General features: G+C 41.6%; 1 protein-coding gene across 4 annotated transcripts in view; it reads left to right on the top strand.

Moving 5' to 3' along the window:
- Positions 1-12,171, top strand: part of ITPK1 (inositol-tetrakisphosphate 1-kinase) — a 159,459-nt gene extending 147,288 nt beyond the window's left edge. For all 4 annotated transcript variants that reach the window (XM_052783027.1, XM_052783024.1, XM_052783026.1 and 1 more), the window contains one exon: positions 5,569-12,171. In XM_052783027.1, the coding sequence (XP_052638987.1) occupies positions 5,569-5,891 (323 nt within the window). In that variant the 3' untranslated portion in view covers positions 5,892-12,171. The remainder of the gene's footprint in view (positions 1-5,568) is intronic.
- Positions 12,172-13,329: the final 1,158 nt, after the last annotated feature.

The raw sequence follows: 13,329 nt of genomic DNA, 5'->3' as shown, positions 1-13,329 counted from the left end.
ACCATGTGAAAACGGGTAAATATGTCCTCCACTGTTTTTAGTGCAACATATATCTTGGAAACAACTAAACAAGCTTCTTGACCACTGGAATTGTTAAAAGGAGTAAGTGAAGGAAATAATGGTCTGTCATTTGTGCTAAATTCAGTAGCCTAACACAGGAAAAGAATACATCATCTGATTTGATGCTGTTTTGCATGGGCTTTTTCTCTTTGAGAATCAGCTCTCACTACCTGAATAGTGATGTTTGTTTCCAGAGACATACACAGGCTGTTACATAGTTTGTTTAACCTGTCATTGAAGACTTTGAGTTTTCAATATGGCTGTGATATCTTTACATCTAGAGATCTTGCCCTGAGCCCCCAGTCTTCATAATCTTTCAGTTCAGGTCCTCAGTGCCACTACTGCCCTGGAGTGCCTTGCCTGTCTGTTTCTACAGTGACTGGCTTTTAAAACTCCAGCCCTGCTATTCTCAGGTCACTTTGGAGCTTGGTTCTACCATATGGTGTTGATGCAATCTGCAGAACTATGAAAACAGTCTTCTGCCAAGAGCAGTGAAACAACCTAAATTGGGTGTCAGATGGAACCATATACATTTTATGAATGGGATTATATTTCAGACACTGGGTCTTGAAGTCAGTGATGCAAAACATTCTTTTGCAGTCCTGCCTCCTGCATTTTGGTTTGGTGTTTTGGGGTTTTTTTTTTTTTCAAGTATTGTTTTGGATTTGATACTTTGCACAGACTGAAATTCCCCTTTTCTTGAAATGTTGAAAAGTCCAGATTGGGGAACAACTAGTGGTAAACTTAACTATTTAAAGAGAAGTCTTCTTGTTGTGGCAGAAGTTCGCAGAACTGCCTTGAGCCTCGTGCTCTGCTGTACTTCCACCCTAAGGCAATAGTTTTCGATATTCAGCCCAAGTCCTGTGTTTCAGTCTGCACAGTAATTGGTCTTTGAAGAGACATTGAATTAATAGAGTGACTTAGTGCTTGCAGGAGGCTTGAGGGCACAGGAAGCTTCTTATGCACATGTCTACGTTGTGTCTCGCACAGGATTTTTTTGGTGGTGAACATGTGGGTAGTGAAGGTGGCTACTGGCTTTACCACCATGGGATAGGTTGAACATCAGTTGGAGAAGTCTAGAGGATAGCAGCAGGGACCAGACTTATGGAAGAGAGAAGGCTGGGGGTAGGCAAAACCACCTTCAAATTTGTAAAAGGTAGCAGAAGTGAGAGAGATGAGCTGCTCTCAAGGGCTGCTGAGGTCATAGACGAAGCAATGGGGTAAAATACAACAGAAGAAAAGTTACATTTCAACACAAAATACTCTGTTACCCAAAACCATGTTCAGCTCAGGCAGCTGCATTTCCCTCCAAGGGCCAGTATGATTAAAGGCCGAGTAGCTTCAAGGGCTGGCTTCATTGATGGAGCCAGTACCTTGCTAATGAGAAGTTCAAATTCAGCCCTGCTCAAAAGAGTCACTGATGGTCTGCATCAGCAGTGGGATCTCACTCTTCCTGGCTCAGTGCAGTCCCAGGAGGGGGCTTTCCCTTGCTCCTCTTCCTCAAGTCATCCTATCCTGCAAGAGTTGCAGTAGAGCCAAAGTGGATCCAAGCTGGATGCTTGAGGGACCTGCTACATTAACTCTGCACCACTGCTTTGGGGAAGGGAGGGGAAGAGGTGCCCTTTAAGGAGCATTCACAACCTCTTTCGTGGAGCTCAAGCTACAGCCTAGGGCCAGGCCTGACCAACTGCCCAGAGGCTTGGCTTCCTTGTGTGCTTTTTTCTTTACGAGGCTTGAAGCTCATTTGAACCTGCCACTCCATGCATGTCATCTTGAAATTAGTGTAATGTCAGAATTGAGAGCATATGTACCTGTAGGAGGATGTTGTCTGTTATCTGCTCCATTAGCACCAGCAACTCTTTAAAGAGATTTTAAAGATAAATGTCTGAAAGGCCTATTGTGTCTCCTGTGCTGTGGGAAGCCACCAGGACTGTATTTAGCAGTGGTTACCAGCTGAGATATTTAATGGTAGGCACAGTCACTAGCATGTGGGTTTTATGTTTGTCTGACATCAGGTAATTGAGAGAAAAGGCTCAGCATAGCCTGCTGTCCTGTGGCCGTGGCTGCGTGCACCCAGCCTGAGCAGCAGCTTGTGCGCCTGTTCTGCAGCCTGTCACCAGTATAGGTGAACTGCTGGTTTTGTGTGCATATATGTGGTAGCTGGAAGCATCAGATCTGAACATGCACTTTGTATGTGTAAATATGCTGCCACAAATGCAGGACATAGTTCCACTTCTGCCCAGGGAAAGAGGCAGAAAAGCAAAGAGTGTGGCAGATCAGGGAGAGTCTTCTAAAAATCAGGCAGGTAGCATCTCTAACGCTAGCTTAAAAATGCTTGTAGGCATTTTTTGACTCCATAAAGCTCAGGGAGGCAAGTACTTGTTTTCAGATGCCTTGCTGTGTGGACACCCTTCCTATCCCTGCTCAGCCAGAGGACTCTGGAGACTGTTTTCAACATAGCAAAATTCAGGCCTCTTCTAGACAGGCATTTCCAAAATGGTTTCAGTGGGCAGTGCTAGGATAGTACCTGCTGGAGCATGATTCATGCAACTTGTGCTTTGAGGCGTGCAAAACTTATATCCTCCCACTGATTCCTTGTGTGACATGAACCCCGAATTCACTGCCAGTAGTTTCTGAGGGTGTAATTTATTCTGCCCTTCTTGATTTTGATATCATCACAGCATGGTAATGTCCCACAATTGCCTTTTTTGAGAGGCCTGCAGCAGCATCCAGTGAACAGAGCAAGGTAATATCCACAGAGCTGGCAGCCTTCCCCAGGCATCCTGTGGGGACGAGAGTTGAGACACCCTTGTTCTCTTCCTCCCTTCCTTGTATTTCTTTTTTAGAAGTGTGTGAAGTTTCTTCTGAGTGACAAGGCAGAATTACTTGGGCCTTTTCACCCAGTGTGCAGAGGGCTTGCACAGACAAAGCCTGCCGGATATGTACAGCTTCCTTACACTGTAACATCTGCTGATTTCAGGACTGAATAACTGGCCATCTTATTCCCATTAAATATTTAAAGCAACTTCTTTGTGAGTTTGCCAGGTGCCCTCAAACAAGGCTGGTTTGTTTTCAGTGAGCAGACACGAAACACTCTAGGGTACTATGGATCTCCTCTGTGAATATTAAAGCTGTTACTATGGAGATGGCTTATTCCCGGTGTGTTTGAAGCACTCTGAGTAGATTTGAAGGCTAATCCCAGGGCTTTTACATAAGCAAGAAAGCGTAACAAGCACCTCTGTCAAAGAGGTGGAGATCTTGTTCTGGCTCCCGTGACTGGCCGTAAAGGTCCTAGTTGCCCCCTGTCGACCAATGGATTATCATGTTGGGGCACTGGGAAACTTGATGTTTTGAAATGGCCGATTTGTTTGGTGAATCTGTTTAAGGGCCTTTGAGAAAGGAAAACTGGGAGCTCTTGTCTCGCATTGCTGGTGTTCTGTGTGACCTGTTAAGTACCTAGGAGAATTGTGACCAAGTGCAATAAAATCCAAAGCAATGTAGCAGCCTAAATAAGAGTTAATTGGTTAACATATGGGTTATAAATACACCGTAAAATCACCACATTTATCTTAAGGTGAAATTATGCTCTGTCGTGGCTTAACTCCAGCCAGCAACTAAGCATCATGCAGCCGCTCACTCGCTTCCCCCCCACCCAGTGGGATGGGGGATGGAGTTGAAAAAAAAAAAGTAAAACTCGTGGGTTGAGATAAAAACAATTTAATAGGACAGAAAAGAAGAAACTAATAATGATAATAGTAACACTAATAAAATGACAATAGTAATAATAAAAGGATTGGAATATGCAAGTGATGCACAATGCAATTGCTCATCACCTGCTGACCGACACCCAGTTAGTCCCCAAGCGGCAATCCCCCCCCCCCAGCTCCCCCCAGTTTATATACTAGACATGACGTCACATGGTATGGAATACCCCTTTGGCCAGTTTGGGTCAGCTGTCCTGGCTGTGTCCTGTGCCAACTTCTTGTGCCCCTTCAGCTTTCTTGCTGGCTGGGCTTGAGAAGCTGAAAAATCCTTGACTTTAGACTAAACATTACTTAGCAACAACTGAAAACATCAGTGTTATCAACATTCTTCTCATACTGAACTCAAAACATAGCACTATACCAGCTACTAGGAAGACAATTAACTCTATCCCAGCTGAAACCAGGACAGCTCTTACCTTATGTTTTTCAGGAAGTTGGGGTTTTATTGCCTAAGAAAGTTGGTCTTTACAGGAAAATGGAGATTAGAATTTAATTATTTATGGATCTGAGGGCCTCTTCTGCCCTGTGATCACATCACTGAAGGTGGTTTAAAATGTGCATTTACTTTGTGGTCTCTGGGTTCTACTCATGTGCTGCTGTGTGAATGTGTGCTATTCACATGGGACTTTTAAACTGTTATTTATTGCTTCAGTCTCCTATATAAATACCAGGTCACCTTCAGAATACTTTCACAGACATTTTAAAACAATCAGCCTGTCCCATTAAATACACTGAATGTCATATGTCACCTCTAAATACTAAATCAAATTGATAACAATTTTAGGTAATGCAGTAGCAGTTAAGATCCATTTCAAGACATTGTACTGATATGTTGCATGTCTGGTTCAATTTTAAAATGAATTCAATGATAAAACTGTGCCTGTACCAGAGTGTTTAAAATAGAGCCAGAAGCTCTGTACGCCTGCTGCCACTGTTTGTGTCACCAAAAATGTCATGTCTCCTGGTATTTGAGCAACTGTTTTAACCAGGAAACTTGTTAAACTCTGCATTGTAAATTGTCTGGAATCACTTAACAGAACATGCAGAAAGGTGGTTTCGGTACTGAAATAAGAGATTGATGTGTCTACCAAATACTTTATCATTGATATATGTTTACTGTCCCTCGAGTGCTTTTTCAGACATTGCTCATAGCAGGGAACATGTTTTAAGTGCCAAGTTAGGTTAGATTAGATGAGCATCACATTGCCTCTTACACAGTGGGAAGCTGCCTTTTCTGCAGGGTATAAAGCCAGCCGCACTGTCCTCTGAGGTTTCCCTAACTGAGGGTATTGCTGGGCAAATACTGGAGAGGGTCCAGAGCCTCAAGGAAACTCTGCATTAGAGCTACTTCTGATAGTAAACCTGGAAACAGCATGGAAAAGATCAACATTATACCACAGAGTTTGTGACTTAGGGAAAAACCTGGACTTGGCAACAAATGATAGAATATACCTAAAATTATGTATATGCATATATACTTGGGAGGAAAAAGAAACAGAAAATCTGAAAGGTGACAGCTTTTCTCATTGAACAAAAGTATTTTTGTAGCAAGGGTCTCTGTTCCTCTTTATGTGAATCTGTTTGTGCAGTCACTCAGAATAATGTCATGGAAAAGAAGCCTTTTTATTATCACTGGAAGTGCAAGGACAGCCCAAGAAATAAACTGGTAGAAGAAGCCTTCCAAAGAACTTATAAAAATGACTTAATTGCCTTTTTTTCTCTCCTTCGTTTTTCCTCTTTTCAGGTTACGAGGGTGTTTCCGAATTTTTCACAGATCTCCTGAACCACATAGCTGCTGTCCTGCAGGGTCAGGCACCTGAGGTGACCCAACTAAACCGCAGCAAGCTCCTGGCAGAGCAGACCAGTGGGATCATGGACGAGCGGATATGCTGCGCTAGCACAGGCTGTCTCAGCGTCATGGGAAAAGACTCCTCCTGGATTGTGGAAAGCGAGACCAACAGCTCAGTAAAACTGCAACACCAGAGACTAGGCTGCAACTCGGCAGTGTCCCCCAGCTTCCAGCAGCACTGCGTCGCTACGTTGGCAACAAAAGCTTCTTCTCAATAACTTGCCAATGCCATGGACTGAGAAAAAGCCACAGGGATACAAATTGTGGTCCCAGAACCAGATCAGGCTGTAACAATACAATTGTGAAAAATGAAAAAAAACCAACACAAAAAAGCAAAATAAAAAAACCTTCCATTTGATGTAACCTGATTTGCTGATGAAATGGACTGAAAGGGGGAGGGTGAGAAAGTGATTCAGATCCATTTCATCAGATTCCAGTTGCAAATCTGTAGTGAGTTTACACACACGTGGGTTTTAACACTAGTCCTTTCATTGTGGGAGGGTTGCTCTTTTATTTCTATTTTTCTTTGTAATCACTGGTGACCAGCATTTTAAAATCGGACCTCATGGTATCAAGAAGATAATAATGTTGAAATGCAGTGTCTGAATGTAACAGTGCTGGAGATTTTTGCCTAAAATATTCCCTGTTCCCTTTTTCCAGGTAGGCCATTGCAAAAGAAAGCTAAGACAACTTCAGTATCACTAAACCAAATCTCTTGAAACATTGACTAGTCAAGATGTTGACAGGTAGCTTGCTGTGAAGCTGCAGCACTTTGAGTAGGACAGAGCAGACTGGTTGTTCAGGGTGCAGAACCAAAGTGACCACCCCAGTTCCAGCTTTGCAGTTCTTCCCCCAGGCCTCATTGCTTCAGGCAAAAGCAGCTTCTAACCACACTTGGCAACAGCAACACGTTTGATCCAGACAGGGTACGGATAGTTAGGTTGAGTGATGTAGTAGATTAAATGTCATCCTTTCAATCATCTGCTAGTGGTGAAATTCTAGAAGAGTTAATGGAAGCAGCTCATCTCTTAACAGAGAATTTCATTCTTCCTCCATTGCACTTGTGAGGACTCTGGGACAGCTCTGCAAAAAGGCTGGCAATCAGAGCTGTGCATTTTCCTCGGAGTAGTGCACCTGATCTGCAGATCCTAAGGGGTAACACAGTTGTTGCCTTCCACAGATCCATGCTGCTGTGCATTTTGTTTTTCTTTTGCAAATTAAATATAAGCAGAATTGTGTACCTTTGTATGAGGTAGAAGTACATGACAGCTCTAGCTTAGAGACCACATTGTTTTGTTGCAAGCTGCCAGGTGAGGCTGTGTGGTAATTTACAACAGTGCTTTATACTACCTGTAAACTGTAGCACAGCCAAATTGTATCTCTTGAGATACACAGTAAACCTACAGCATTCACCCTCTATTGCATCTTCTAGCATGGCAGCAGCTTCTGCTGTTGAGAATTCCTGCAACTTTTGCCAATTCTGAGCACTAAACTGGAAATACCCAAGTCTGTCAGCGCTGAGAACAGAGACACTATTTTGGTAGACAGAGTGGCCTTCCCTTCCCCATATAAGCCCTAAAATACATTTAAGAGGGGTGGTGTTAAGAAAATGTCCTTAGTTAAGCTCCTAGCTTGCAGATATGGGAATTTCTGTCTTTCTATAGCAGGTATTTGTCAAGCATCCATCACTGCAGCATTTAATACCAGTTTGTTTAGTATCATGTGTTAAATAGCTACTCAAAAGGAAAGGATCTAGAGCTTAAAGCCCAGGTAGACCATGGAGAGAGGAGTAAACTGTATAAAAGATGTCACCACCCTACCTGATGGTACCAGTCCTGGAGGGGAGAAAGTTTTTAAGAGTGTTGTGTAGCAGGTTTTTTGTGTAAACAATGGTTTTTACTTAGGAGAGATTGGGGTTGTTCCCAAAATACCATTCTTGGGAATTTCCTGTAGCCAGGATTGGATTTTTGAGGATGATGTGAGAAGATTATTCCACCTCTAGAGGGGTTACTAACTTTAAGATACTTATATAGGGACTGCAAGGACCTTATGAGTGTGGTATCTGTCAAATTCTAGGGTGCACATAAACGCAGCCAACTTCCTCGACTATTGCAGGCCAGTTCTGAGCGGGGCATGCTTCACAACCCTTCCATGCTTTGAGGCTGCTGGATCCCACATTGTGTGCAGCTCGCACGTCTCGGGTGGTCGTGGTGTGAGTCAGATGTACATAGGTAAGGGTTTATAAAAGTATTAATGATAGACCAAACCTTTCGTAAAGCCATGACTAAAATAAAAGTGACATCTACAGTTTGAGGTTTGTTTTTGTTTGTTTAAAATAAAAAGTGTTTTTATGTTACATGTGTAACAAAAGATACCCTCAGGAAGGAACTTGCCAGTGCATATTTTTGTATGGTACTTTCTTGTAACCAGCTGGTGGAGTGTTTGTAGACTTGCCTTTTGCTCCCTTTATTACAATGGCTTGGGTTTTTTTGGTTTTGGTTTTTTTTTTTTATTGGGTGATGGGGAAGAAGCAATGATGTTAAAACTGGGTTAGTAACTCAAGACCTTTCAAACTAAGTATGTTTACATGAATCTGAGTGTTGGATCCAATGGAAATGTCTGTATGCTGTTTCCTAGTTAGAACATCAAATAAGAATTTTATTTTCCTGGCTGCCTTCTGAATTTTGGTTGGCCTATTTTGCACTGCTTTATTTCTCCAAAATAAACTACTGAAATATATTGTGCATTTTAAACTTGTTTACAAATGATTGTTAGAAGTTTATTTTGTAATTCTCTGAAGGCTTGCAGAAAAACTATATTTAAATATTACTCCAGACCTTGGCAGTAACTAGAAGACAAGTTTAGGTCATTGGTGTGATCAGTGACATTTTTCCCATAGTCTGTAATTTATTTTTTATTTATCAGATGTGTCAGTGTCACTTTAATTTACCAGGTGCAGATATGTAGGTACCTGTTGTGATGTGGCATTACAATAGAGTTTTCACATAAATTACCATGCAATTGCTGTACTACTATATTTCCTTGCAGAAATTATTATTATGGCTCTTATGCTAGAATGTTGCTAAATGACAGGGGCAAATTGGGAGACCAACTTTTAAAAGCCAAAACTGTAAATTACCAAGTATCCAGACATACTATTACATTATTGCAAAACATTCGAGCATGTGTATGTTATTAAGCCTGTGCTAAAGTGCTTTTCTGAATTGCTGCCTCATTTGATAAGTTCAGGATAGTTTTGATTTAAGATAAGCTTCACAGTAAGTTAGTTAATATTCTGTAGTCTTGTCTTTTTTTGTAAAAGTAGAGGAGTCTAGTAGTATTGGACCATACCACAATGCCCTCGCTCTTAAAATTGCAGACAATCTGAGGGAGATTTTCCATAATGTGTGTTTGAATTCTGTTATTATGGGTTAGAAAAGGTTCTGCTGTGTTTTCAGAGGCATAGCTATTATCGCTGTGTTGATGGGAGCAATTATATTAAAATTATGTGGTCACCAGTTAGCTTTTTAGGGATCTATTTCTGTTCTGCTTCATTGTTAGAATTCCACAAGAACACCATTAGCTTACTGGAATTTCTCCAGGTTTCGTGTCAGCATGATGGAGGAGATGGGACTCTGGTTTTCACTGTAATTATGTAATTGGCGTCAGTAGGTGAAGATTTTTCCCTGTTGAACAGAACCTGAGTGGTATTACTACTGCCTACGATGTAAAGCCATCACCATCCTCCTCCCCCACTAGCTGACTTTGCCACGTTATGCTTGGGTTTGTAATGACTGTACCAGAACATCCCTATCGTTACATGAAAACCAACTGCAGAAATGCAGCCTAACTAGGAGCATTGATGCTGACACTTGTGGTTTGTGTAACACAGAACTACTACTGGGCCGATGCTGTTTTGCCTTTGGTTAACCACATGTCTGCCTATTCAACCTTTGTGCTGTAGGAGCCGACTGACTAGGCTGGTCGGTAGATAGGATGCACTATTTTTATTAATACTATTCTGACTGTTGGAATGATAAAGCTGTTTAATGGTCTCCATCCTCAATGTGGGAACGTTTGTGCAGAGGAGGTCTGCAGCAGGTTGCTCGGATGGAAAACTACTGGTTTAATACGTTTTCGTTATAGATGAGTACAAATTAAGAACCCGACCCTGAGGCTTCATGAGGTAATGAGGATTGCTCAAGATAAAGCCTCAAGTTCTCCAGATTAACTGAGGGCCATATCCAGCCAGAGAACAACCAGGTGGAGTAGTGGGTATGTAACAGGCAGGATACAGTCCAAAGGCAACAGAATAAATGGGGCCAGAGGTGTTTGAATTGGCTGGCAAAAAAGAGCGAAACAAAGGAAAAATGCTTCTGTTGTTTCCATCCAATAAAAAAAAAAACAGGCTTATCAATTCTTAGACTAACACTGTTTTCCCAAAGTCTTTGCGTGGCAGCAGTGTCAAGCGAGTCAGGCTTTTTCACACTAGCTTGCAGCCTTGCCTTCCACAGCTGTGCAGAAAATCTTGGATTTTGTTTTTTTAGTGAATAGAGTCTATTTTGAGTTTGTAGCAGTCTCCCCATGTGCACACTTGCAGGAGTTCACTTGCATTACCCTGCTAATTTTCTTTTCCTCTCTCCTTTTCAGTAAGAGATGTATTGATTTCTGTATTCAGTATACGATTACTTTATGGTGTTGCAACTGTGTGTTTTGTAATTAGGAGTATGTGAAAATGCTTTGTGTAGATTAAAATATTTCCTTTAATATAATCTCTCGCTTTCATAGATAGACACGCCGTTGCAGATCACATTGCTGATTTTATTTGTTATATTGCTTTAATATCTATTTCAGAGGAATGTAACCTCCAGAAAAGTACTTTCCACATCTTCACTACCTTTCCTTTCCCTGTTCGCTCTCTGTGGATCCAGGCCATCAACACTTGAGCTTTTGACTGGATGGGGTTTAGATTCTCCATGGATTCTGTCATGTTTACATGGCCCCAAAAATAATTAAAGATGGTTGAAGTCTGAGAGGATCCAGGTATGAAAGATGTTGGAGCGATTCCTCAGCAACACAAGCATGGTCGCATCTGTAGCAAGCAATGGGAATTGTTCTTGCTGTGTGCGTGCAGGTGGGTGTTGGGGTCTGGGCCACCCCTGCTGCTGGGGCAGTTTTCCTGTGGAAATAAAAAATCCACTGTAAGAAAATGTCCTGTATCTGTGATGCAGAAGGAGGGCGAGGAGAGGTAGGGCTTGGGAGTAAAATCCTTGCCAGTGGACATCATGATACCAGTGGTCCAGAATTTCACTCCTACATTTTTAATAGCAATCTGGGGAGATGTTTTCTTTCTCTCCACCTTTCTTACCCTGAATCCACTGGGGCTGATGCTAGCAGATGCCTGTGGGCCACATGAGCTCCTCAGCAGGTGCCTTTGCCCACCATGCCATGAGTTTGCAGAAGGCTCCCTATGTGTTGGGAAGTTTTTGTTGATGGCCTGGAAATCTTCTGAAACTCCAGAAATAGCTGAAACAGGGAATGGACTTCATGAAAATCAGGTCTTCCTCTTCCATCATTTTTAAGGAAACCCACATTTTATTTCCTCCTTTGTTCTTTACACAGTAGTTTTTTAGATATAAATTATTTTAACATTTTTTGTGTGAAAAGTCATATATACATATATAAAGTTATTAAAAGGTTGAGTATATGCTGAGTATAAAATAGTGACTTTTTTGTTTCAGCCCCTAAAAATGAGTTGTTTATCCTCTTGTAAAGTCAGTGCTGTAAAAAAAAATTATTAAAAATAAAAGATGTATTAGATTTATCTTTTATTATTTATTTCTGATTCAGTATTTGATACGGCTTGTGTATACCCTTGTGAGAACCACATACTAAAATGCAGTTGTTCTTAAAATGGAGTAACAACAATTCCTTGGGATCCCAATGATTTTGAGAAAACTGGCCCTCTGGGTGTGAATAGTGTTGGATATTCTCCTTCACTCTCCAGCATTGTTCCCCACCTAAGCATGGCTGAGTCTGGGGGAGCATTTTGTGTGTGTGCTAGGTTTTACAAGTTCATTGATATCTGTGTTCAAATCCAGCTGTACAGTGTTAACAAGTGTCTTGTGATTCGCTTCAGCCTGGTTCGCTATTATTTCTGAAATATAATTCCCATTTTGTACTTAAATTTATATAGAATTACATAAACCCTTAAAAGACCATGGCTTACTGTAAAAACCAAAAATACTTGCTATTTGGCATCGTCAGTTGCATGACTGATCAGATCTGACAATGAAGATGGTGCTTTCATTTAACAGCATTGATTTCAATGGTAATATATTCATTTTCTTTTCATTTGCCAAGCACCTATTTTGGACAATGTTTTGGTTTCAACAGTAAAGCAATATGCAGTAGGTATTGTGGCATTCTTTCTGTAATTGTTTTGAAGACAGAATTGTCCCTTTCCAACACCTAATAAAAATAAATGCCTTATAACAAGTTCTACTTTGCTTTCTCTTTATGAGCAGATAGGGCAGCGAGGTGAGCAGCTCATTGGGGGAAGCCCCTTTTCATGAGAATTTGGTTTTCACATCCTTCCCCAGTGCAGTTGTTAGCAGTTACTTTGGACCTCCTTGTACCGGCAAGATTTGGTTTGATTTCTCTTCTAACACTGGTGGGAAGTCGCCTATTTTTACCTTACTATGTAACATGGCTAAACATCACTGGGATTTAGGCTACTGCTGTACTTAAACATTTATTCCTAGCATAGGCTTCTGGGCTGATTCTTTCTTCATCATCCTGGATAGGGAATTCTTGATTTCTCAAAACCTAGCAGGATTTTTAATCAGGACACTATTTTGGCTAGTGCAGGAAAGATAGATATCTCACCCAGCAGCATTAAATTTTGCTAAGCAACAAGCACTCTCAGCAAGGGCGCTCCTGTAAACACTGCCTGGGGATCAGCGCTTGCTGTCGGCCCCAAGGCCAAGCCCTGCAGTGGTGAGCTGAGAGATGCTGTAGAGCAGAGGTACAGCCAGTCGGAGGGACAGCATTTACCAGCTGGTGGGGCATCCTCCGAGATCCAGTGCTCAGGCCTTGAATTCCATCTTTCCCTTTGAAGAAAGTCCTTGGGTCCCAAATGTTTGTGATTACTTGAATATTCAATTAAGACAGTATTTATAATAGCTTCATCAAGTAATGTTATTTTTCCTCTTGTTGATTTTGCAGCAGCAATAGACAAGTTCTGTCTGCTGCCACCATCCTTTGTGGAAAAACTTGTCTAACTCCTTTGGAGGTGGCTGTGTTTCTATGGTGGGTTGTTTGGTTTCTTGGGATTGAGGTTGGTTTTTTGGTTTGGTTGTGGGGGTGGGTGGCTGAGGGTTTCTGTGAATTTATTGTGACACGTAGACCTGAGTTTGCAAGGGGTTGCATGGGTGATGCTACTGGCAGAGACTCTGCCACAAAAAAAAAAGGAGAAACTAAATACAATATTCAAATTGAAATGAAGATCAGTATGTAAAATGTGACTTTTACAGCTGGATGAACTCCCTAATAACTGACATTTTAGTACTGTTTCTGTGGAACAGTTTTGGTTTCGCTTCTGTTCCAACGCACGTTTCCCTGAGGTTAATGAGCGTGCGATCGTCCCCCTCAGGG

The sequence above is a fragment of the Harpia harpyja genome, chromosome 3 (assembly GCF_026419915.1).
Source record: "Harpia harpyja isolate bHarHar1 chromosome 3, bHarHar1 primary haplotype, whole genome shotgun sequence".
NCBI classification, from domain to species: Eukaryota; Metazoa; Chordata; class Aves; order Accipitriformes; family Accipitridae; genus Harpia; species Harpia harpyja.
The sequence above is the reverse complement of the archived record's forward strand: the minus strand, read 5'-3'. Positions and strand labels throughout refer to the sequence as shown.